The sequence below is a fragment of the Elgaria multicarinata genome, chromosome 18 (genome assembly GCF_023053635.1).
Source record: "Elgaria multicarinata webbii isolate HBS135686 ecotype San Diego chromosome 18, rElgMul1.1.pri, whole genome shotgun sequence".
NCBI lineage: Eukaryota > Metazoa > Chordata > Lepidosauria > Squamata > Anguidae > Elgaria > Elgaria multicarinata.
This window is the reverse complement of record NC_086188.1, coordinates 11,326,050-11,350,052: the sequence shown is the minus strand read 5'-3', so window position 1 is coordinate 11,350,052 and position 24,003 is coordinate 11,326,050. Positions and strand designations below refer to the sequence as shown.

Here is a 24,003-nt window from a genome sequence, read left to right as displayed (position 1 = left end):
AGACATTCCCTGCCCTAAAACGGAGCTGATTCTTTTTCCTAGCGTGGAGCAGCTGTTGACACTCGGAACAACTGTGTGCGAGGATTTCTCTGTGTGTGCGCGTGTTCTTGTTGGCATGGCCTTGGTCGGGAATGGCTTTCGAGGAGAAGGTTGCCCAGAAAGGGTTTGGATATTCAGAATGCAGAGTGTTTGTGGGTGTGCTTTGGTCTGAATTTAAAAAGCAAGTTTGAGAGATGCTGCCTTAAGGGAAGCAAGATGCCTTACCCTTTCTTTTCCATGGAATTGCACCAGAAATGGTGATAAGGTCCTCAGCCGACGATGTGGAAGCCAGGAAAATGACCTGGGTGCTTGACAAAAAAGGAAGCCCAGTCGATTTGTCAAAAGTCACCGTTCCCTAGCTGTACGTGAAGAATGGCGAAAGTCTGTTGCAGATTGCATGGATCCTGATGGCCTTTAGTACATTGTTTGGTTGGTCGGCTATAGTTCAGTGCTGGGATTTCAGGGGGCAGGCCCCCTTACCTGTTGCACTGGCCTTGACCCCTTTAGCTACTGACTTTTTTTGTTTTTCTTTTTTAAAGCCGTCTGTGAGTGGAACAATGTGGCCAAAAGGAAGGGAAGCAAATGGTGGGTTTCGTGGAATTGATTAAGGTCCTTCTACCTCCCCCCCACACACCCCCACCGCTAATTTGAGCATTGACCTAAATGTGATGAGCCTGAAAACAAAGTCTGATGTTTTCTCCTCCAGGTTATGTCTGTGCACTTCTACACTACCTTACATATGCACTCAGGGCCAAAACGGACATCGCTTTCAATCTGTATCCAGCAGCTACGCTTTTGGGGTTTCATTCTTACTCTAGAGTAGGCTCAGGGGGACCAATCCAGATTTTTAAAAACTCCCCCTGCCCTGCACTGCCTCCATGCTAGGTTCCTAATCTGAACTGCAATCTACTCTGGAGTAAAAAATGGAAACGAAAACACACCAATACGTAGCTGCTAGAGTCCCAGCCTTCCTCAACCTGGGACGCTCCAGATGTGTTGGACTGCATCTCCCAGAATGCCCCAGCTGAGGCATTCTGGGAGTTGTAGTCCAACACATCTGGAGCGCCCCAGGTTGAGGAAGGCTGTGCTAGACACACATTTAAAGGGACGTCTGTCTCGGCTTTCAAGGTGCGCTCCGGCCGGCGTTGTACTGTTTTTTCTGGGAATGGGTCGGGGCAAGGCCTGCACTTTCACGAATAGTTTGTGGGCAGGAAAGGAGAGGTGATGAACCTTTTTTTGTGCCAATATGCCATCTTGCTCCGGCGGTCGGCTACTTTACGGTACTAGCTTTGTGCTTCTTCTCCCAGGCCTTTTATTTTATTTTATTTTTCTTCCTGGCAAGGGGGAGGGGGAGGGAAGGTTTGTTCCCCGTGCCGTGTGACAGCTCCTGCCTTTTTTCAGGTTTCCACACCACCCTTGTTGCAGCCACCTTGTAAACTGCGGCTCGTTGGTCCTGCTTTTGTGACGCCCGCGTTTTGCCTTGCTCTGTATCGGTCCCACCCCCTCCGTCCTTTCTATTTGTTCGTTTTGGTTTTGTAAATTTCTGTTGAACATTTTTTTTTTGTCATTGTGATCAAAGAGAACAGAACCTTTTAAATATATCCGTTTTATTAAAATTATTATTATTATTATTAATATAATGTTTACTACCTGAACTGATCAATGAAGTAAACTAAAAAGAAAACAAATCCATCACTGTTGTCGGTCATGCTGTTGAATGAATATCTGTAACAGAACACGGAATTGGACCTTTTGGGAATTCCTGTACAGCAGGGGTCGGGAATCGCTCTCCGTGGTGGATTTCAATTTTGGAGAAGCTTTCAGGGACCACATTCCAATAGCGGGCTGTGCAGAAGGGGTAGGACCAAAATACCAACCTATTTTAGCTCTTGCTGCCAGTAACTGAGCCCTGGGAGAAACATTTTAATCTTTTCAACTGGGGGGGAGGGACGTGGACTGCACAACAAGTGAGAAACTACCCAATGATCTGTGGTTGGGGTAAGGGGCGTGGCTACAAGGAGGGGGTGTGGCCACAGGGTGGGGCATGGCTGTGGGTGCTCAATATGGCTAAAATTAAGGGAAATAAATATGTGGGACCAAGGGTCCAATTAGTCCAGCTTCTGTTCACACAGTGGCCAACCAACTGTCAGCCAACAGCACCCTCCCACCCATGTTCCCCAGCAACTGGTGCACACAGGCTGACTGCCTCGGATACTGGAGATACCACACAACCATCAGGGCTAGTAGCCATTGATAGCCTTTGCCTCCAGGAACTTATCCAACCCTCTTAAAGCCATCCAGATTGGTGGCCATCACCACATCCTACGGTAGTCAGTTCCATAACTTACCTATGCGCTGTGTGAAGAAGTTCTACCTCCCTCCACTGCTAATTTGAGCTCCACCCTAAAAGTAATGTATGATGCGTTCTCTTCCAGATTATACCTGTGTGTTTCTATACCACTTTACACGCACTCAGGGGCAAAACAGACAATACTTTCAATCTGTAACTAGCAGCTATGACTTCTGTTTTCATTTTTACTCAACAGTAAGCAGAGGGCCCCGAAACCAGATTTTTTTTAACCCCCCGCCCTCTGTTCTGGGTTCCAGATCCAAACTGCAGCCTCTGTGCCTACTCTAGAATAAAAATTGAAAAACAACAACAACACCCTAGCTGTCGGAGTTTCTGCATCCCTGCTACACAAAATGAGCTGATCTTCCTTTGTTAGACCAATGCACAGGTTATAACTGTTGCACTGCAGTTCTTGGCACCTTTAAACATATGGAAACATTTAAATAGGCATGTTGGGAGAAAAGACACATTTAAATAGTGTTTTGAGAGGATTCTTTTTAAAAAAAAGGAAGAAAAAGAAACGGAATTGAGTTATAGGTAAAAGCATGCAAAAGTGATCCGGACCGGGAACAGAAAATTTTGCCAATCCGTACAAAAATACTTTTGTCAAGAAATACTTTTGTAAGCCGCCGTGAGAGCCTTTTTTGGCTGAATGGCGGCATAAAAATCCTTAAATAAATTAAAAATAAAAATAAAAAGCCAACATTCATAGAGTTCTAGGTCACCCAACATCCACCCTCCAGGTTCTAGGTGTGCCATAATGAGAGGAGGAACCCTGCCGAAAGTTGACTACGATTAGCCCTGAAAAATGTTCAGTCTCCAGGTGGTCAAATTCAAGAACTGGAGTGGAGATCTGCTGGTCAGCCCAAACAGCCCTGATGTCATGTTCCAGTTCCAACTAGGTCTACATGGGGCTGAGGACAGCATGGCAGGCCAGCCATCGCAAGACCAAGGAAAGCTCCTAGAGAACAACTTGCTCTGGCAAAGTCTGAGACTGGACTGAAGCTTTTAATACCTGGACAGCCAGAGACCCTACTTGAACTCCAGCCCCTTCCTTGCGAAGCCTTAAAGGGGCACGTTAGCACTCCTGTGTCTCTCCAAAGTTGCCTGCACTGGATGGTGCACTGGTTCTATGGGTTTTGAAGTTCTCGGAGGTGGGTGTGCTGGACCATTTTAGATCTTGGAATGGTTGTAGATCACAAGCTGAATATGAGCCACATCACACAACAGTGTGATGTGGCTGCAAAAAAGCAAACACTATTTTGGGCTGTACTGGTTCCCCTCTATTCGGCCCTGGTTAGGCCTCATCTTGAGTATTGCATCCAGTTCTGGGCACCACATTTCAAGAAAGATGTAGACAAGCTGGAGCGTGTTCAGAGGAGGGCAACCAGGATGATCAGGGATCTGGAAACAAAGCCCTATGAAGAGAGACTGAAAGAACTGGGCATGTTTAGCTTGGAGAAGAGAAGATTGAGGGGAGACATGAGAGCACTCTTCAAGTACTTGAAAGGTTGTCACACAGAGGAGGTCCAGGATCTCTTTTCCATCATCCCAGAGTGCAGGTCACGGAATAACGGGGTCAAGTTACAGGAAGTCAGATACCGGCTGGACATCAGGGAAAACTTCCTGACTGTTAGAGCAGTACGACAATGGAACCAGTTCCCTAGGGAGGTCTTGGGCTCTCCCATGCTAGAGGCCTTCAAGAGGCAGCTGGACAACCATCTATCAGGGGTGCTTTAAGGTGGATTCCTGCATTGAGCAGGGGGTTGGACTCGATGGCCTTATAGGCCCCTTCCAACTCTGCTATTCTATGATTCTATGATTTCAGGAACTGGGCTCGGGGGTGGCAGGTTTGGGTCCAGGCTCAAGGGTCTCAATCTTGGAAGTCTCTGGGTGCCTTGGTGGTGGTGAAGGCATCTCCAGTTCTGCAGTGTGCTTGGTCTCCTCCATTGGCCCATGAGGTGCTCAGATCACTGAGCTCATGACAACAGAAGCAAGTGTGCCCTGTCAAAAACAGGCAAGGGAAGAGCAGTGGGGTACAAGTTGCTCAGAGCCTAGCTTATCCATAGCATGGGGGCTGGGTGGGGGGATGACCTGCAGTTCTCTAGAGGTTCTCTCACCAGTCCCAGCCAATACGGCCCATGATCAGGGCAAATGGAAGCTGTAGTCCCAGCAACCTCTGGAAAGCTGCAAGTTCCCCATCATTCTGGTTGTTACCTGCATTTTTAAAATAGGTACTTGCATCAATAATGTGGCAGAGATAAGTATATTGATCTTATTTATAGGCTGCCTTTCCAATCGTTTTTGGCCTTGAGTTTATAGATCACGGTTAGGTTACCTGGTGTCCTACAGATGTTTTGGGCTACAACCCCCATAATCTCTGTGCATTGGCCATGCTAGCTGGGGCTGGTAGGAATTGTAGTCCAAAACATTTGAAAGGTGCCACATTACCTAACCCTGCTGTAGATAAAATCAAACAAGGCCTGTACCAGAGCAACATGAACTTTGGCATTCACTTTACCTTCTTCTTCTAACCGTTTTTGACCCGGCCAGAGGAGGAAGGGACTTGCAGACTGTCGGATATATTCGGCGTGTTTTCTTGGAAGAAAATCACATTGAATGCAATGGAGTTTCTTCAGGATTGCAGGCTAAAGCTCAACAAACTTACTTAGAGAGGAAGCTGCATCATACACAGCAGAATGCAGCGTCTGAATCAATGTGTAGAGAAGGGCATTGTGAGTCAGTGAACATGGAGGCAAGAGGAGGCAATTACATCAGGGCCTGCTCCCATTGGATGCCCCCCCCACCCATTGGGCTGACTGGCATGAACTGCCCTGTGGGCAAGAAGAAGGAGCAAAGGAGCCAGGAGCCGGTAATGAGAACACCAGGGCCTGCTCCAGTTGGACTACTCCTAACTCGAGAGATGAGAGGCAGAAGAGCCATTCCACCAACCCTGCTGAAAATCAATTAATTTTTTTCCTCTACCCTCGTCACTCCTTCTTCCTTCTGTGCCGTGTCTTTTTAGATTGTGGGGCTTTCTTCTTCTTCTTCTTCTTCTTCTTCTTCTTCTTCTTCTTCTTCTTCTTCTTCTTCTTCTTCTTCTTCTTCTTCTTCTTCTTCTTCTTCTTCTTCTTCTTCTTCTTCTTTTGCTGATTGGTTGTAAGCCACTCTGGGAAGCCCCCTTTTTGGGGGGTGGGTGGGTTGAGGAGCTGGTTAAAAATACTTTAAAGAAAGAAAGAATAAATAAACTTCAGAGAATCTTTTCTGGTTTTTTTATCACTCTGAGAACAGATGTTGCCAAAACCGGAACATTCCTGCGGCAAACGCTATTTTCAAGTGTTGTTTGATGTGAAGTCCCTTCTGTCAGCTGTGAAGGCTCTCTCCCCCGCCCCGTGTCTTATCTTTCTGGTACATGCAGGGATGTATTGGAGATTGCTCAGCTGTGTGCATTTGCTGCTTCTTGCCTTGCTGGCTAGCAACGCTTTGGTTCTCATCCCAGAGAAGAGCAATCCCAGAGCAGTAAGTCGAAAACCATTTTTCTTTCAGGTACACCAGAAGCTGCTTTATAGCAGGATGGACCATGGGGCTGTCCTCTGAAGAGAGACTGAAACAACTGGGCATGTTTAGCCTGGAGAAGAGAAGATGGAGGGGAGACATGATAGCACTCTTCAAATACTTGAAAGGTGGACACACAGAGGAGGGCCAGGATCTCTTCTCGATCATCCCAGAGTGCAGGACATGGAATAACGGGCTCAAGTTACAGGAAGGCAGATTCCGGCTGGACATCAGGAAAAACTTCCTGACCATTAGAGCAGTACGACAATGGAACCAGTTACCTAGGGAGGTGGTGGTCTCTCCCACACTAGAGGCATTCAAAAGGCAGCTGGATAACCATCTGCCAGGTATGCTTTAGGGTGGATTCCTGCATTGAGCAGGGGGTTGGACTCGATGGCCTTGTAGGCCCCTTCCAACTCTGCTATTCTATGATTCTATGATTCTTCTGATTGCCCCCAAATCTCCAGGGTCTTAGGAAGAGAAGGGACTTTCCCCATCATTTGCTACCTGATATCCTTAATTGGCAATGGGGGAACTTGAACCCGGGACCTTCTGTATGCAAAGAAGGGGGTGGCTCTCTGTCTCTAGGATGGCAGAGTACCTGGAGGAGGCTTTTAGGTGATGACCTTAGCAGATGGACAACTACGTATGTAGCATGACTTTACTTGTGGTTCCAGTTTTACCAGCTTGAAACCTTTTTAGCCTAGAATGGTAGAAGCTAGGACTGTACCGATTTTGTAAAATCCATTTTGTCTGGAATGAGGCAGATTGTCAGGTGACTTTTGTCCCATCATCCACTCATTGAGAGAATTGGATTTCCCCCCCCATTTCCCAAATTTACGCAAATTTGCGTTTGCGAAAATGCGCAGATCTCACGCCCCCCCCCCCCGGCAAAATGTGCAAATCTCCCCCAAACACCCATTTTCATGCTTTAGCCAATGCAGGAAATGCACATTTCGGATGGTGTTTTTTTATTGTTCGTATTTTTCTACAACTAAATTTGCGTAAAATTCTGGAGGGGAAAACCTAGTCAGCAAGTCCATGGAATCCATGTGACTCAGAAAAAGCTGGTCTCCTACAGAATCTGAGAAATCTGCACTCATTTGATTTCTTGTGGATTTCTCCAACATTTTGCCCAACCAGACCAGAATCGTCTACATTGACTGTCTTCAGGGTCACAGGTAGAGAATGATAAGAACGTAAGAACATAAGAAGAGCCCTGCTGGATCAGACCAAGGGTCCATCTAATCCAGCACTTTGTTCACACAGTGGCCAACCAGCCATTGGCCAGGGACCCACAAGCAGGACATGGTACAACAGCACCCTCCTGCCCATGTTCCCCAGCAACTGGTGCACACAGGCTTACTGCATCGACTACTGGTGGTAGCACCTAGCCATCAGGACTAGTAGCCATTGATAGCCTTCTCCTCTAGGAATTTATCCAGCCTCCTTTTCAAGCCATCCAAACGGGTGGCCATCACTACGGCTTGTGCTAGTGAATTCCATAGTTTAACTCTGTGCTGTGTGAAGAAGTCCTTCCGTTTATTTGTCCTGCATCTCCCACCAATCAGCTTCATGGGATGACCCCATTGGGTTCTAGTATTTTGAGAGAGGGAGAAAAATGTCTCCCTGTCCACATTCTCCATACCATGGATCATTTTGTACACCTCTATCATGTCTCCCCCTTAGCCTCCTTTTTTCCAAGCTAAACAATCCCAGCTGTTGTAACCTTCCCTCATAGGGGAGATGCTCCAGCCCCTTAATCATTTCTGTTGCCCCTTTGCCCTTTCACATCCCTTGCTACTCCAACCCTTGCAGCATGGGGTTGCAGTACTTCTTCTGTCTAAAGACGCATAGGATTGCACCCTAAGTACGCTGCACAAATCATGGGATTTTGTTGGGGAACATTGACCTCACAGAGACGGGTTTGCTATGGGGTTAGAAAACACCCCAGGGCACCCCCAAAACACTATGTCTAAGTAATAAAATTATTATTATTATTATTATTATTATTATTATTATTATTATTATTATTATTATTATTATTATTCCGCCCCACAGCCGAAGCTCTCTGGGCGGTTTACAAAAGTTACCCAAAGGTTTATCATGACAATGCTTCTTTTCCAATATTGTGAGTTTATAACATATTTCTTTTGAAAACACAGACACATGGTTGTTTGTGGGGACATTTTACCACCCAGGATACATTGAGAAATGGCTCAGGGCAGTAAAATGACCCCCCCCCCACACACAAAAAACCTCATGCCGATCTATACTTTTTACAAGCACAGCATGTTATTACGTTTCTGCTTTAGACGGCCATGTATTTTACTTTGATTTTGAAGCACATGACTAGAATTCCTCTTTTCTGCCCACCAACCTCCATTCCATGCTTTACAACTGCTTCTACACGCCTGATATGTTAGAATGACAAAATTGTTTGCCAATTCTGATTTTAAAAAACTACATCCTGAGCAGTGCCAACTCCAGGCTTTTGAAGGCCCTTGGGGGAGACGCTTTCTGCGGGTCCCCTCTGTTTGTGAGTCGACTTTCATAGAATCATAGAATAGTAGAGTTGAAGGGGCCTACAAGGCCATCGAGTCCAACCCCCTGCTCAATGCAGGAATCCACCTTAAAGCATACCTGACAGGTGGTTGTCCAGCTGCATCTTGAATGCCTCTAGTGTGGGAAAGCCCACCACCTCCCTAGGTAACTGGTTCCATTTTCGTACTGCTCTAACAGTCAGGAAGTTTTTCCTGATGTCCAGCCAGAATCTGGCTTCCTGTAACTTGAGCCCATTATTCCGTGACCTGCACTCTGGGACTTTCTCACCAGCCATGTCACCTGCTGCTCTTGATCCTCCTCTTCCTCCTCACTGCTGCCACTTGCTCGCCTGAGAGGCGGAGTGCCAGGGAACAAGTGTAGACGTCAGCATCTACTGCTCATTCTCACCACCGTTGTCCAGGCCAGAGCAAGAGGCAGATGAACAAGCAGGTTACAATGGTGGAGAAGAGGAGCAACTTGGCAGTGGGCCCCTGTTGTGAACCCTTGGCAAAGGTCCAACCATACCTACCGTTGACCAAGGCCCTGATAGAGGTTGTCCTTGTCAGGCTGCTCAGTGCAGCATCCCACCTCTGTAAAACAGCCAACTATTTGCGGGAGGTCCCTGCCTTGGCTAGACTGGGGTCCTCAGATGCTGTTGGTTACCACTCTCACCATCCCTACCCAACATAGCCAATCAGCGAGGATGATGGGAGTTGCAGTCCAATAACACCTGGGGCCTCATGGTTAGGAAAGTCTGAATGTCCTTTTGGGATGTCTCTCTTCTCTCTCTCTCTCTCTCTCTCTCTCTCTCTCTCTCTCTCTCTCTCTCTCTCTCTCTCTCTCTCTCTCTCATCCTGCCATTTCCTTGAGTCAGTCATCACAGAGGGACATCACAGAGGGTTCAGTCTAAGCCTCGCGTTCTCATGTCTTTCAGCGTGGAAGATGAGCTTCCTCTGGCTCTTCCTCCTCCTCGGCTTCCTCCCTCTAGTCGCCCCCACCTGCCCCGAGGACTGCCGTTGTGCCACCGACATCATCGACTGTGGGACGACAGACCTCACGGATGAGACCATCCCCACCTCCTTCGCCCCCTCGACTCGGCAGCTCTCCCTCAGCAACAACTACCTCACCTTCATCCCCAGCGGGCTCTTTGATAACCTGAAGAGTCTCCAGTTGGTCTACCTGTGGGGGAACCCTTGGGAATGCAACTGCAACATCCTCTACCTGCGCTCCTGGCTCCAGGCGCAGCAGAACCGGTCCATGTACCGAAACATTGTCTGCTGGTCTCCTGCCCACCTCCAAAACCGGATCATCACCTATCTGTCGGAGGATGAGATCCTTGCCACGTGCCAGTACTGGTATTGCAGCATGGCCCTCATCTCCCAGATCTGCCTCTTCGTCTTCATCCTGGTCCAAGTGGTTCTCCTCTTCCTCGTCCTCGTCTACGTGCGCAGGTTCCAGAGGATAGCCAAGGAGGCCACGAGGACCACCGCTGAGTTCTACGAGCAGGTGGGCCCATGGGGGTCTCCGGACATGCATGGTGATGACTGAAGATCAGCCTCGGGTAGCGGCGTTGCCACAAACTTCCTCTTCTCGTCTGTAGCAGGGGTGGGGAACCCGAGGGCCAGAATCTGTTTCAAAGCAGCTCTTGGGGGGCTGTGTTCCAGTAGTGGGCGGGGCCGAAAACAAAGAGGGTGGGGGCCAGAGGCAAAAGGGGTGGGGCCAAAATCCAATAAATACCAGATTATTGTAACTAAAAACTCGTACTGTATGTAAATAATTGGATGCACATTTTGCTGAAATCCCCCCTTTTGCACAACGGATGCGGAGAATTGGAAGGGAGGAAGCTGCCTTAGACTGTGAGAGGCCATTGGTTCATCTCGGTCAGAACGAGGTCCTCATGTCTTTTGATTTTGTAACCTGCATAGCATAATGGGACATGCCATTTCTAAATAAAATTAATGATACGGAAAATCAGTATGCCTATTCCTGCCGTTGGGGGAGATTTGGGGATGCTGTTTCCAAAGTCGTGCAGGGTGAATGGCTTAAGCTGTCTCGTCTCCCCCCCCGCCCGGTACTCTAGAATGTTTTTCCTGTTGACAGCTGCATTGCCTTGGGTAATCTGTCTGGAGCTGTGTACCTCTCTCTCTCTCTCTCTCTCTCTCTCTCTCTCTCTCTCTCTCTCTCTCTCTCTCTCTCTCTCTCCCCACTTTTTTCTGCCATCCTTTCTCACTCTCTCTGCCACCCCTTCTCTCTCTCTCTCTCTCCCCACTTTTTTCTGCCATCCTTTCTCACTCTCTCTCTGCCACCCCTTCTCTCTCTCTCTTTCTCTCCCCACTTTTTTCTGCCATCCTTTCTCACTCTCTCTCTGCCATCCCTTCTCTCTATCTCTCTCTCTCCACTTTTTTCTGCCATCCTTTCTCACTCTCTCTCTGGCACCCCTTCTCTCTCTCTCCACTTTTTTCTGCCATCCTTTCTCACTCTCTCTGCCACCCCTTCTCTCTCTCTCTCTCTCCGCTTTTTTCTGCTATCCTTTCTCACTCTCTCTCTGCCACCCCTTCTCTCTCTCTCTCTCTCTCCACTTTTTTCTGCCATCCTTCCTCACTCTCTCTCTGTCACCCCTTCTCATTCTCTCTTTCTGCCACCCACTTCTCTCTCCCCCTCTCTCTCCCTCTCTCCCCACATTCTTTCTTCCATTCCTTCTCTCTTTCTCTGTTACTCCTTCTCATTCTCTTTCTTTCTGACACCCGCTTCTCTCTCTCTCCTCTCTCCCTACCATGCCCCCCCCAGACCACGGGAGGTGTGGGCGTCCGTCCCGGTTTCGTTCTAGATCCTCATGAGTAAATGCGAGGAGCTGGGAACCAGGCATGGAGCTCTTCAAGCGCTCTGTGCCCATCGGGGTGGGTGGGGGAGGGGAGCAGGGTCAGCGCTTTTTTTTAAAAAAAGACACTTACTTTTGCACTGGAGCACAGGTGAACTCCAGGTCTTGCCTTCTTTTTAAAAAAATGGTGGGCGCAATGTCCTCCTTCCTCCCTGGATGTCATGCACCGTGTGTGAACTCAGGCGGAGGATCTCGCTATCAGCATATCGTGAGATCCTCCCCCCTCTCTCTTTTGCCCCCTTCTCTCTCTCCCCCTTCTCTCTCTCTCTACCACCCATTTCTCTCTCTCTCATACACTCATTTTTCTTTCTCAGCTACCCTCTTCTCCCTCTCCCTCTCCTCCTCTCTCCCTCTTCTCTCCCTCCCTCCCTCCCTCCCTCCCTCCCTCCCTCCCTCCCTCATTCTCTTTCTTTCTGCCATCCATTTCTCTTTCTGCCATCCATTTCTCATTTTTCTTTCTCAGCCACCCTCCCTCTCCCTCTCTCTGTGCCACCTCTTTTCACTCTCCCTCTGCCACCCTTTCTTATTGTCTTCCTCCAGCACCTTCTTTTTCTGCCTCTCCCACCCAGCCCAGTAGACTGCCACATAGGGCAGGGACAAACCACTCTTGCCCAAGGCCTGAACTGATCCCTTGCAACAGGTTACCTGCCCCTGCTTTAGAAGGATAAGGTGGCTGCATCTTGTCTCTAGCAGGTATCCTTGTAAATGCAGCCGTACACACACTTAAGGCATCACCCGGCACTCAGCTTGCCATTTTGTACCGCCAATGACAGACAGTAAGAAAATTGTGTTTTTCCAACATATTTTCACCCTACACCTTCTTGGATATCAAAACAGAGTAAGTTGAGCCATGGCCAAATCAATGAATACAGCAGACCTTGTTCAGCCTTCAGCAATGAGCAATAAGTCTTGGAATAAGGATGGGAGCTTTACAAATGCCACTCTTCTATCATCTGCGAAATGTCAGAGGTTAGGGGGGAAAGTATTTTTTGTTATTTTACTTAGGATCTTTCTCTCTCAAAATAAATCAATGAATGACTGAATCCACCCCTTTGTGAATCCTTCATTCTTTCGCTCATTGCAAAATTAAAGGATAAATCACACCTACCTGAGTGACTGAATTAGTAGTTTTCAAATCAGCAGCCCTTCCTGCCTGACCTGTCATAGCCAGAGAAGCATGACAGACGATGTGCCCTGTGTGCATTGAGACGAGTGGAGAAGTGCAGCCATGAAGATTTATGGCTATGCTGCCTTGTCGGGACTTTCAAACTATTCTAGGCCATGGGGTGATTCATGCTCGAGTCATGGAGGCTGTCTATGGTCCAAGGGGGGTTAGAAAAGGTGCCAGGAAGGCATCATATTGAATTGGGCCAATGGTGGAGAAAGGTTTTTCTTTCTTTCTGGGCTGCTGTGAAAAACACAGAAGGAAAGAGACCATATGGCTGGAAATCTTAGCCGACTTATCTCAGAGTAAGCCCAATTAAACTCAATGGGCCTGTTCAGAAGACCCCTTAAACCATGGCTTTAACTGGGGTGATTAAGCCAGAAAGCCAGGCCGTGTTCAGAAGACTCCTTAAACCATGGCTTTAACCATGGTGAACAAGGCCTTTTGCTTTATTCACCATGGTTAAAGCCATGGTTTAAGGGGTCTTCTGAACACAGCCTGGCTTTCTGGCTTAACCACTATGGCTAAAGCTGTGGTTTAAGGTGTCTTCTGAATGGGGCCAATGGGACTTTCTTTTGAGTAGGCATGTATAGGATTCATTCAGGAGTTAGTTAATCGATCCTTTTTGACTGCCTTCCTGTTGACCGATTCTCATAAAACATACTTCATTGAAAAGCTCTTGACATGCAGATTCCACAAATAGCGTTTTTCACCACCATTCAGAGTTGGGAGTTTATAAAAAATGTGCTATGAAGTTTTATTTTAATATCAAAAACATCAAGTATAATCAAACAAACATATTTAATTGCAAGTTGGAGCAAAACGAAATGTGAACACCCCCCCAAAAGTCTCTGTAAACCTTTATAAAGATAGATGCAGGCCGAAGTACAATGATATGCCAGTATCATATGACCTGTAAACAAATCATGAAGGGATTAAGAGACACATACAGTTAAAAGTAACCCAGTCAAGATTAGTTCTTACTCAGAAAGGAAGTCCCCAGCTGTTCAGTTTCACAAAGTAACATTTAAAAGTCTCTGTACACCTTTAGTTAAGGTAAAGCTTTCATTAGATTTTTCTTCATCATCTGTGTTCATTGGGAACCAACTTGTTGCACTATATAAAAAATAATATCAGCAACTCTTCCTGTTTGAAGTTCAGTGAATTTAGAGGTCTTCCTTCCCTCCCTCTCTCTGGCCTTAGCTAGACCAGGCTATATCCTGGGGCGGATTTTTATTTTTTAATTATTTTTATTTAAAAAAAAAATGGCGGGCGTGACACCTCTCTTCCTGAGGTCGTCGCTCCTTACGTATAAACGGGACAGTGATCTCTCATTAATCAGAACGGGAGATCTCCCCTCCTCTGCCCGGGACTTTCAGGTAGGTCTAGCTAAGGCCTCTATCTCAGCACACCTGAACTGTGAAGAGGGAGAAATTTATTCACATCACATTTTAACCCTAGTTAATTGTGCGGTGATCAGACTCTCCCAGGACCATTTGTGGTGTAAAACTAGCTTTGCCTCTTGTGATTGAACTGCCCTTGTTCTGTTTATTTTGTGAGTTTTTCTTCCATGCGGGTTGAGCGTCTGAAAGCTTTACTGGGAGTCTTAAGTTGGATCCTCTTCTTAGCACTTCCTTGCTGTGTCCAAGAGATGGCGCTCAAACCTCACCTGAGCTTTCCTTTCTGTATTACCTGATCTTTCAACACAGTCTTAGCAAACTGGGTCCTCCACCCTCCTTCTTCCCAGGATGGACTTTAATTTCGTTCTATTGATCATGGCCAGAAAAGAAAGGTGAAATGGAGATTTTATTTCCAGGACAATGGTCCTCTTATATGAAAAACCATAATCCCTTCTGTGCCAAAGCCAGTCAATGAAGTGAAGGGCTTGTTTTGTACCTTTCACATGACAATTTTTATATTTTATTATTGGCTGTCTGGATTTTTCCCTACTAGCAGACAGAGGAGATGGATTACAAATGCTTACATTTCACTGATGGGTGTGATAAATGAACAGCTACCAAGCACTGGGCATTATTTTATAATAACAGCCTTGGGGTTAAACCCCGTATTTCGCGACAATTACACTCTCAGAGAGTGAACCATCTTTTCTGTCGCAACATGGCATATTTGTGACTGGTAAAGTAGGGATGGACAAATGTCTCCATTTTGGATTCTCTCATTCCCACCCCCACCCCCCATTTTTCCAATCTTAAATCCAGTTCTCACTTTGAGATTTCCAGTCTTAAATTCAGTTCATTCCCAAAGTTGCAACGTCTTTTTTAAAATTCCAAGAAAATTCATGACAGTTGTTATGTACATTTCTCCCAACACATGCATTTTTTGCCTAATATAAACAGGTTTGCAAGCAATTTCCCTAATATAACACATTTTTGAAACTTTCCTCTAATAGAATCATAGAATCATAGAATAGCAGAGTTGGAAGGGGTCTGCAAGGCCATCTAGTCCAACCCCCTGCTCAATGCAGGAATCCACCCTAAAGCATCCCCGACAGATGGTTGTCCAGCTGCCTCTTGAAGGCCTCTAGTGTGGGAGAGCCCACAACCTCCCTAGGTAACTCATTCCACCGTTGCACTGCTCTAACAGTCAGGAAGTTTTTCCTGATGTTTAGCTGGAATCTGGCTTCCTTTAACTTGAGCCCGTTATTCCGTGTCCTGCACTCTGGGAGGATCGAGAAGAGATCCTGGCCCTCCTCTGTGTGACAACCTTTTAAGTATTTGAAGAATGCTATCATGTCTCCCCTCAATCTTCTCTTCTCCAGGCTAAACATGCCATTTCCCTGCTTGTAAGTTAACATCCTTAGTTAGCAACTTGTGTCCCTTTCAGCCAGTAAACACTAAACCCCTGGACATTTCCCCCATGCCCTCTATGCTAGGGGCATGTTCACATTACAAATTTAAACCAGTACCAGATATGTTGCCCAGCTGAGAAATCACAGACTTATTGGACAGGGCCCTGTAGGCCATCTTGTCCAATGCCTTGTTGAATGCACCAAATCCTTCTCCCGTTAGAAGACCTCCAGTGAGGGAGATCCCATCAGTAGACCTCTAGGTCATTTGCTACATTGTCAAACAGGGATGTATATACATTTTGTTTGTTTCTGCAAACCATGCGGGTGTGTCCTGTTCACAATTGTGAATGTGGATGCATGCAGGAGCACTCCCCCCCCCCCCCATACACAAAGAGCTTGCATTTTCCAATGTGCACCTCAAAACATTCTACACTTTTAAAATGCAAATTTCCTTTGAAAATGCACATCTTTCACACTCGATAGAGGGAAAGTTTACAACTATTCATTCTGTTTTAGAAAGATGTGCATTATGTGCTTGAAATGCACACTTTCCCCCTTTGAATGAAGTTAAACAGATCACAATCGCACAAGGGAAACAAGGCAAGCTGAACTCTAAGGTTGTGTTAGGAGCATCTTGGGAATTATAAAAATCAAGTGTGTGCCCATAAGAACATAAGAAGGATTATGCTGGATCAGACCAAGGGTCCATCTAGTCATAAGAGCCATGCTAGATCAGATCAAGGGTCCATCTAGTCATAAGAGCCATGCTAGATCAGACCAAGGGTCCATGTAGTTATAAGAAGAGCCATGCTGGATCAGACCAAGGGTCCATCTAGTCATAGGAAGAGCCATGCTGGATCAGACCAATGGTCCATCTAGTCATAAAAAGAGCCATGCTGGATCAGACCAAGGGTCCATCTAGTCATAGGAAGAGCCATGCTGGATCAGACCAATGGTCCATCTAGTCATAAAAAGAGCCATGCTGGATCAGACCAAGGGTCCATCTAGTCATAGGAAGAGCCATGCTGGATCAGACCAAGCGTCCATCTAGTCATAAAAAGAGCCATGCTGGATCAGACCAAGGGTCCATCTAGTCATAGGAAGAGCCATGCTGGATCAGACCAAGGGTCCATCTAGTCATAGGAAGAGCCATGCTGGATCAGACCAAGGGTCCATCTAGTCATAGGAAGAGCCATGCTGGATCAGACCAAGGGTCCATCTAGTCATAGGAAGAGCCATGCTGGATCAGACCAAGCGTCCATCTAGTCATAGGAAGAGCCATGCTGGATCAGACCAATGGTCCATCTAGTCATAGGAAGAGCCATGCTGGATCAGACCAAGGGTCCATCTAGTCATAGGAAGAGCCATGCTGGATCAGACCAATGGTCCATCTAGTCATAAAAAGAGCCATGCTGGATCAGACCAAGGGTCCATCTAGTCATAGGAAGAGCCATGCTGGATCAGACCAAGCGTCCATCTAGTCATAAAAAGAGCCATGCTGGATCAGACCAAGGGTCCATCTAGTCATAGGAAGAGCCATGCTGGATCAGACCAAGGGTCCATCTAGTCATAGGAAGAGCCATGCTGGATCAGACCAAGGGTCCATCTAGTCATAGGAAGAGCCATGCTGGATCAGACCAAGGGTCCATCTAGTCATAGGAAGAGCCATGCTGGATCAGACCAAGCGTCCATCTAGTCATAGGAAGAGCCATGCTGGATCAGACCAATGGTCCATCTAGTCATAGGAAGAGCCATGCTGGATCAGACCAAGGGTCCATCTAGTCATAGGAAGAGCCATGCTGGATCAGACCAAGGGTCCATCTAGTCATAGGAAGAGCCACACTTTCCCCCTTTGAATGAAGTTAAACAGATCACAATCGCACAAGGGAAACAAGGCAAGCTGAACTCCAAGGTTGTGTTAGGAGCATCTTGGGAAAAATCAAGTGTGTGCCCATAAGAACATAAGAAGGATTATGCTGGATCAGACCAAGGGTCCATCTAGTCATAAGAGCCATGCTAGATCAGACCAATGGTCCATCTAGTCATAGGAAGAGCCATGCTGGATCAGACCAAGGGTCCATCTAGTCATAGGAAGAGCCATGCTGGATCAGACCAAGGGTCCATCTAGTCATAAGAAGAGCTATACTAGAACAGACCAAGGGGCCATCTAGTCCAGCACTCTGTTTCCACAGTGGCCAACCAACTGTTGAGCAGGGACCCACAAGCAGGACACGGTCCTGCTGTTGAACTGCTCTTACTGCCAAGAACTTTGTCCTGGTATTCAACTGAAATCTACCCTAATGTAAGCCCATTCATTTTTCTCCTGCCCTCGTAATACTAGAACCTGGGTCATCCAATTCAGCTAAATGTTGGGCGATTCAGGATAGACAAAAAGAAGTATGTCATCAGGATAGGTTCTCTTTTTTCTGGATGCGGTGTGGTGGGGATTTTATTTTGGGTCTTCCACAATGTTTGCTTCATATTAAATTGCCCTTTCCCAAGCGGGTGGCCTCCAGATGTTTTGGATTCCAACTCCCATAATCCCTGACCATCGCCCATGCTGGCTGGGGATGATGGGAGTCTTAGTCCCAAACCTCTGGAAGGAGCCAGATTGGGGAAAGCTGTAGGAAAAGAGGAGCACATATTTCATGGTGGACAGCCTTGGAAGGCGTGACATATGCAATCTATCCGGTTGTGTGACGGAGCATGAGCAACTTGAGGCAAGCACAATTTAAACAGGGGTGGGGGCATCACATCTGACTTTGATAAATAGGCTTCTGAATAAAATGTGAATCTAACTGGGGTGGGGTGGGGAGGTTCTTTGGGCCAGGCCTCTGCTCCCCACCCCGGCCTCCCGCTGACCTTGCTTCAGAAATCGGGGAGAAAAACACACAGAGGTTTTGTGTCTCCCTGCAGAGCGTTAGCCGCGTTTGATTAATGGGTGGAAGGGCCCAGCTCCGGCTTCATGGCATCTCTCCCGACTACAGAAAAATAAGCAAAAAGTCACCAAACGTGACACAGAAAAAGAAAAGTTTCAGCGTCGAGAGCGGGCTGAGAAAGGAGACGGGGAGGGGGGAAGACCGCTGCCCCCTGTTACATGGTGTAGTTCCAAATCTGGGAGGAAAATAATAGTTCTGAGATCCAGGAGCTGCCAATTTGGATCGGGATTTGCATTTATGTGCATGCATCCATGTGTACATGCTCACGGACGGGCCCTGATGGGAACGTAGGAGACCATCTCATCTTGAATCAAACCACTGGTCTTCCTAGCTCAGTCTTGTCTACATCAGCTTCCAATGAGTTGGGACTCTCTATATGTGTTGGAGTACAACTCCCATCACTCCCAGCAGCCTGCCATGGGCACCAGGTTGGAGAAGGCTGATTTATGTGGACCAGGACGATTTCACACCCCTAACTGGACACACCGGGGATCAAACCGGGGACCTTCTGCAAGCAAACCAGAGTGCTCTGCCAATGAGCTACCACCCTTGCTCTAGTCACATGATCTTTCAGTCAAATGTGATGACATGGTCAGGATTGGGGAGACGCCTGTCTCCATTTGGGTGCAAAATGTGTGTGCCCATTCAAATTTTATTTATTTATTTATTTATTTATTTATTGCATTGCGGTACTGCCCAATAGCTGAAGCTCTCTGGGTGGTTCACCAAAATTAAAGCTGTAAAGTATAAAACTTAAACCACAATATAGAAACACAATATAAAATTGCAACCAGACCAAAACCAAGAATAAAACCAAGCAGAATGCAGAGATTTCAAAATAGCAATCTAAGACAGCAAAGTGAAACCACTAAGATGGTAAGATGCTAAAATAGTAAGAAAATAAAAAGGTCACCTGGCTTCTAAAAGAGTATAACGTAGCTGTCAGGCGAACCACTCTAGGGAGCTCATTGTATAGCCGGGGTGCCACAGCAGAGAAGGCCCTCCTTCTGGTAGCCTCCCTGGACCTTAGCTAACCATTGGAGGCTTCTGCTCTTGGCTGAAGCAGGGCAAGAATGGAGAGGGATTTGATACCATGTCTCCTTACAGCCAACTCAATTCCCCAAGTGCCTGTCCATCTGGAGCCAAAATGGCAATGTATGCCCACAAGACAGAGGCAGAAGTACAGAAAATCCACGAGGGCGGGGCGGGGTAATTCAGAGATCAGTTTCGTTTTGTGAACTACCAAGAGAGTGTGGGTTAATGGTGTTGGGTAATAGGAGCAGGACCACATGTTTCCAGAAACTAGAGGGCAATAGAGAATGTGTTGCTTGTTGTCTTCATCCCTTCTCTGGTCTGAACATTTCCTTACTCCTCCTCCTCCTCCTCCTCCTCCTCCTCCTCCTCCTCCTCCTCCTTTCTCGTTCTCTTCCTTTGCAGCAAGCGCCATGTGGTCTCTCCAGAGTGGAAGCAAGTAACCATATCTCATGCCTTCATTCGCTTTCATTCACACACCCTGTGTTAGGGTGTGCATGTAATTAACAGTGTTAGATATTCTTCTCTGACGATGTGTATCAAAGCACTAACGAAGCGGTTTGAACTTCTTTTAAACAGGTGAGGTTTTCTTTCTTTTTTCTGGCCTCTAACGCTAAATGCTGTGTTGCTACGCTTTCTCTATAAGAGGCAACTCTGCTCTAAGTCACACTGGACTTTCCAACAGCTGGGTGGCCTAGAAATGTTGAACCGCTATGAACGCAAAACGCATTGTGGAAAATGCAGGATATGAATACATTGACTATGAGTGTGGGTCAGAGGTATGGGAGAGGTTAGCCAATGCTCTTCAGCGGATCAACTCTTCGTGAACGTCCGTTTTCATTTGATTGCAGCTTTGACAATCATTGCTTGTTTCAAGAAGCTAACAGGAGTGAACCTTAGAATTAGGACTTTGGAAAAAGAGAGAGAATGCTAGAAAAGAAAGGGGCGGGTTAGGAGGAGGTAGAAGAAGAGGTGGAAGAAACAGACCAATATTGTCCAAGTCTTCTTTTGTCTCTCCTGTACGGCTGAAATACCCTGAAAATGTCCTTGCGGTTTGCCTAGTTAATTACGAAAACAATACAAGGCCTAACTGACGGTGATGGATAGCCAATGTATAAGATAGGTGTGCGATAGCCGAAGAATTGTAATTATGTGAGGGCTTCCCCACCGACCATGCAGGCAATTGTTTGGCAAAGGAAAAGAGCCCTTCATTCCTGCCTTCCCCTAACAGATAAGACCAGAATGCCCCACAGACATCGGTAAACAGGAGAGCTCTTCCTCAGGCATCACGGAACGGCAAGCAGCCGTTGGCCTGGCCCAGCACGGAAGATTCCTCTGCAGAGAAAATACAATAGACTGGAGGCAGAATACACTCGGCCAACGGTCACCTTTTCTAAAGGCACTGAATGGACGATGAAGAGATAAAGATCGCCGAGGCGAGGGCCACAGCCAAGCGGACAATAGCTGGACTGAAGGCCCTGCGGCCATCCGTCATGTTGGGACAAAGCAGTTGTCAGGCTGGACGGCTGCATCCTCCAGGCAAATTGCCGTCGAGCGCGTTGGCTGACAAGTCGTTCAAAGCTTGAGTAGGCCCCACGGAAGGTATACTTTCAATAGAAGAAAAGACCCCAGAACGTCCTAGCTAATTGGAGAGAAGCACATATGGTTACAGTAGTTAGTTGTTTGGTGATTTCTGTTGGTTTTATGAAGAACATAAGAAGAGCCATGTTGGATCCATCTAGTCTAGCATTCTGTTCGCACAGTGGCCAACCAGCTGTCGACCAGGGACCCATAAGCAGGATACGGTGCAACAGACCCTCCTGCCCATGTTCCCCAGTGAATGGTGTACATAGGCTTACTGCCTCTCATATCGGTGGTAGCATATAGCCATTGGGATTAGTAGCCATGGATTGCCTTCTCCTCCAGGAATTTATTCAACCCCCTTTTAAGCCCATCCAAATTGGTGGCCATCACTACATCTTGTGGTGGTAAATTCCATATTTTAACTATGCACTGCGTGAAGAAGTACTTCCTTTTATCTGTTCTGAATCTCCCACCAATATACATCCCTGTGGGACCCCTTATTTACTTCCCTCCATTGGGAGAATTTAGCATTTATTTTGCATTGAGCAGGGGGTTGGACTCGATGGCCTTATAGGGCCCTTCCAACTCTACTATTCTATGATTCTATGTTGTTTAACCAGTTCTTGACCCATAAGAGGACCTCTCCTCTTATTCCATGACTGCTAAGTTTGCTCAGGAGTCTTTGTTGAGGGTCTTTATCAAAAGCATTTTGGAAGTCCAAGTAGACAATGTCCACCGGATCACCAATGTCTACATGTTTATTGAAAGCATTTGTACCACACGTTTCTACTTAGGTCCCTATGATTGTTGTAGATGTAAACTGGATTCAGGATGGTTCTTTATCTTTAAACTGGACTTGGATCGTACAAGCCTTAAAGATGCCTTCAGAACAGAAGCCAGTTCTCTGGCTCTCCTTCAAATAGAGGAATGCCCTTTGTAAAAGGGGACACATGGTGACCCCTTCTACCAAGCCCATTCTTCCTGCCTGTGTTTGGCTGTATGAAGGAATACACTCATTCAGTTGGCCATGACTACCCGCCAGCTGTAATGGTGAGTTTCTGTGGAGGGAATAGAACTTGGTCCTGAGGCCTGGCTACTGTTTGTTTTCATGTTCAAAACGTGAGGTGATAGTATGGCTTGGGCCTATTGGGTGATATGTATCTCTCATGACATTTGGGGTAGGCCAAAGCCTCTGTAATAAAAAAACACACCCCAATAACGTTGCTTGCTTAACCTCCGTGACTTAAAATTCTATTTTCGCTCCTAACTGGGACACGTTTCATGAGACGAGCTGTAAATTATGTGGAGCTAAGCGGCCGTGCTGTAGGCAAAGGTGCGGAGAGTCACCTCGGATTGACCTTCAAGACCCCAGCCACCCTCCGACGTGTCCCCAGTGACCTGGTCAGCAAAATGAGTATATCGGCCAGGTAAATGCCCTCTTGTGAGGCCAGCGAAGCACAAAGTCCTGAGCTGTTTCGAACAGAATTGTCTCTTGCCACTTCACTAGATCTGAATGGAGCAGTGGAGGGCGGGAGGTGGCCGGCAGAGATCCGTTTCTGTTTATTTTCCAGGCTCTTTTATTGGCTTAATTTATAACCAGAGGCCAGGAGCTAATTGAAGGCTTGTTGGAAAGAAAGCACCTGTGTAGGCCATAACTATGCCACAAATGGGTGAGGGGAGGTGGAAACCCGTTTCTGAAGCATCCATGATTAAGGGCTCATGTGTCCTTTCCCCCCCCCACTGAGGACCGTCTTCTATTTGAAGGGCTGTCCTGTCCAATTTCAGTTTAAAGAGAAAGAACTGTAAGGACGATTGCCCATCGACAGTAAGCACCTGTACAGCAGACTCAACAGGTGGACTCCCAGGTCACCTTGGTAAATGTGATGCAAATTGTTGTCCTCTCTTTTTTGGGGTGTGAGTCATGCGTGGCCAACTTACTCATGGTTGCCACGAACAATCCCCCTGCTCAAAGTGTTGGGAAAAGGTCTTCTTTCTCAGGAAATCTGAACTGGCAGCATTTACCTAAACCACAGGTTCCGTAATCCCTAACCCTTGGCCATGCTGGCTGGGGCTTATGGGAGTTGTAGTCCAAACATCTGGAGGTCACCAAGTTCCCTACCTTTGACCCAAACTAATGGCTATAGTTTAAGGGCTCATCTACACCAAGCAGGATATTCCACTATGAAAGCGGTATGAAAGTGGTATATAAAAGGCAGGAGTCACACGACTGCTTTATAGCGGTATTGAAGTACACTGCAGGATCTTCACTACTGCTTTATAGTGGTACCGAAGTGCACTGGCAACTGGTGGGGCCCATGACACAACTACTACACCAAGCAGGATATAACACTATGAAAGTGGTATGACAGCAGTATATGGTATATGTCAATGGGCCCCAACAGTTGTCAGTGCACTTCAATACCGCTATAAAGCAGTCGTGTGGCTCCTGCCTTTTATATACCGCTTTCATACCACTTTCATAGTGGAATATCTGCTTGGTGTAGATGAGCCCTAAGAAGCAGTTCCTCCCTCCAATGCAATCTTACACTTGCCTACTCAGAAGTAGGCTGCATTGAGTCCAACGGAGCGAATGGTCAGGTATGTGGGTATAGGATTGCAGCCCATGTCTGAACATAAATATTCTAAGAAAACCAATTAGCGAATTCCACATTTATAAGACGCGCGGACATTCCAAGACACACACTGCAAGAGATCAGAGAGAACCTGGCTTTTTCCTGGTTGTACTTTTCAAATGGGATATCTCGACCCATAGACTTGAGAAGTAAGCTAGCTTCCTGCATAGCCACGACTGTCATCAACCCTTCAAAGCTAGGCACTCACAAGGATCCGTCCCGTCGCTTTCAAAACAACCTGCCTTTCAGCAGCGGTGTCAGCTGAACCTCCAAAGGAAGGAAAAGAAGATGTAAGATGCGCAGCTCTGGCAGATGGAATAGGTGGGAACCTACGGACAGCGCATGCTTGTGTTCAAAAGCTTTTGTTTTGGACTACTTCATCTATCCGCACACAATGGGAATTAGAGTCACTATCCAGAACCTATTTGCTTGGGTGTTTGTTTTATTTATGTATTTATTTATTAGTCATATGTAA

General features: G+C 46.8%; 1 protein-coding gene across 1 annotated transcript; it reads left to right on the top strand.

The window, feature by feature from the left end:
• Positions 1-5,819: 5,819 nt before the first annotated feature.
• GP1BB (glycoprotein Ib platelet subunit beta) lies at positions 5,820-10,459 on the top strand. Its single transcript, XM_063143872.1, has 2 exons — positions 5,820-5,908; positions 9,423-10,459. Exon 2 carries the CDS (start codon positions 9,431-9,433, stop codon positions 10,034-10,036), a length of 606 nt encoding a protein of 201 aa, XP_062999942.1. The 5' UTR covers positions 5,820-5,908; positions 9,423-9,430; the 3' UTR covers positions 10,037-10,459.
• Positions 10,460-24,003: the final 13,544 nt, after the last annotated feature.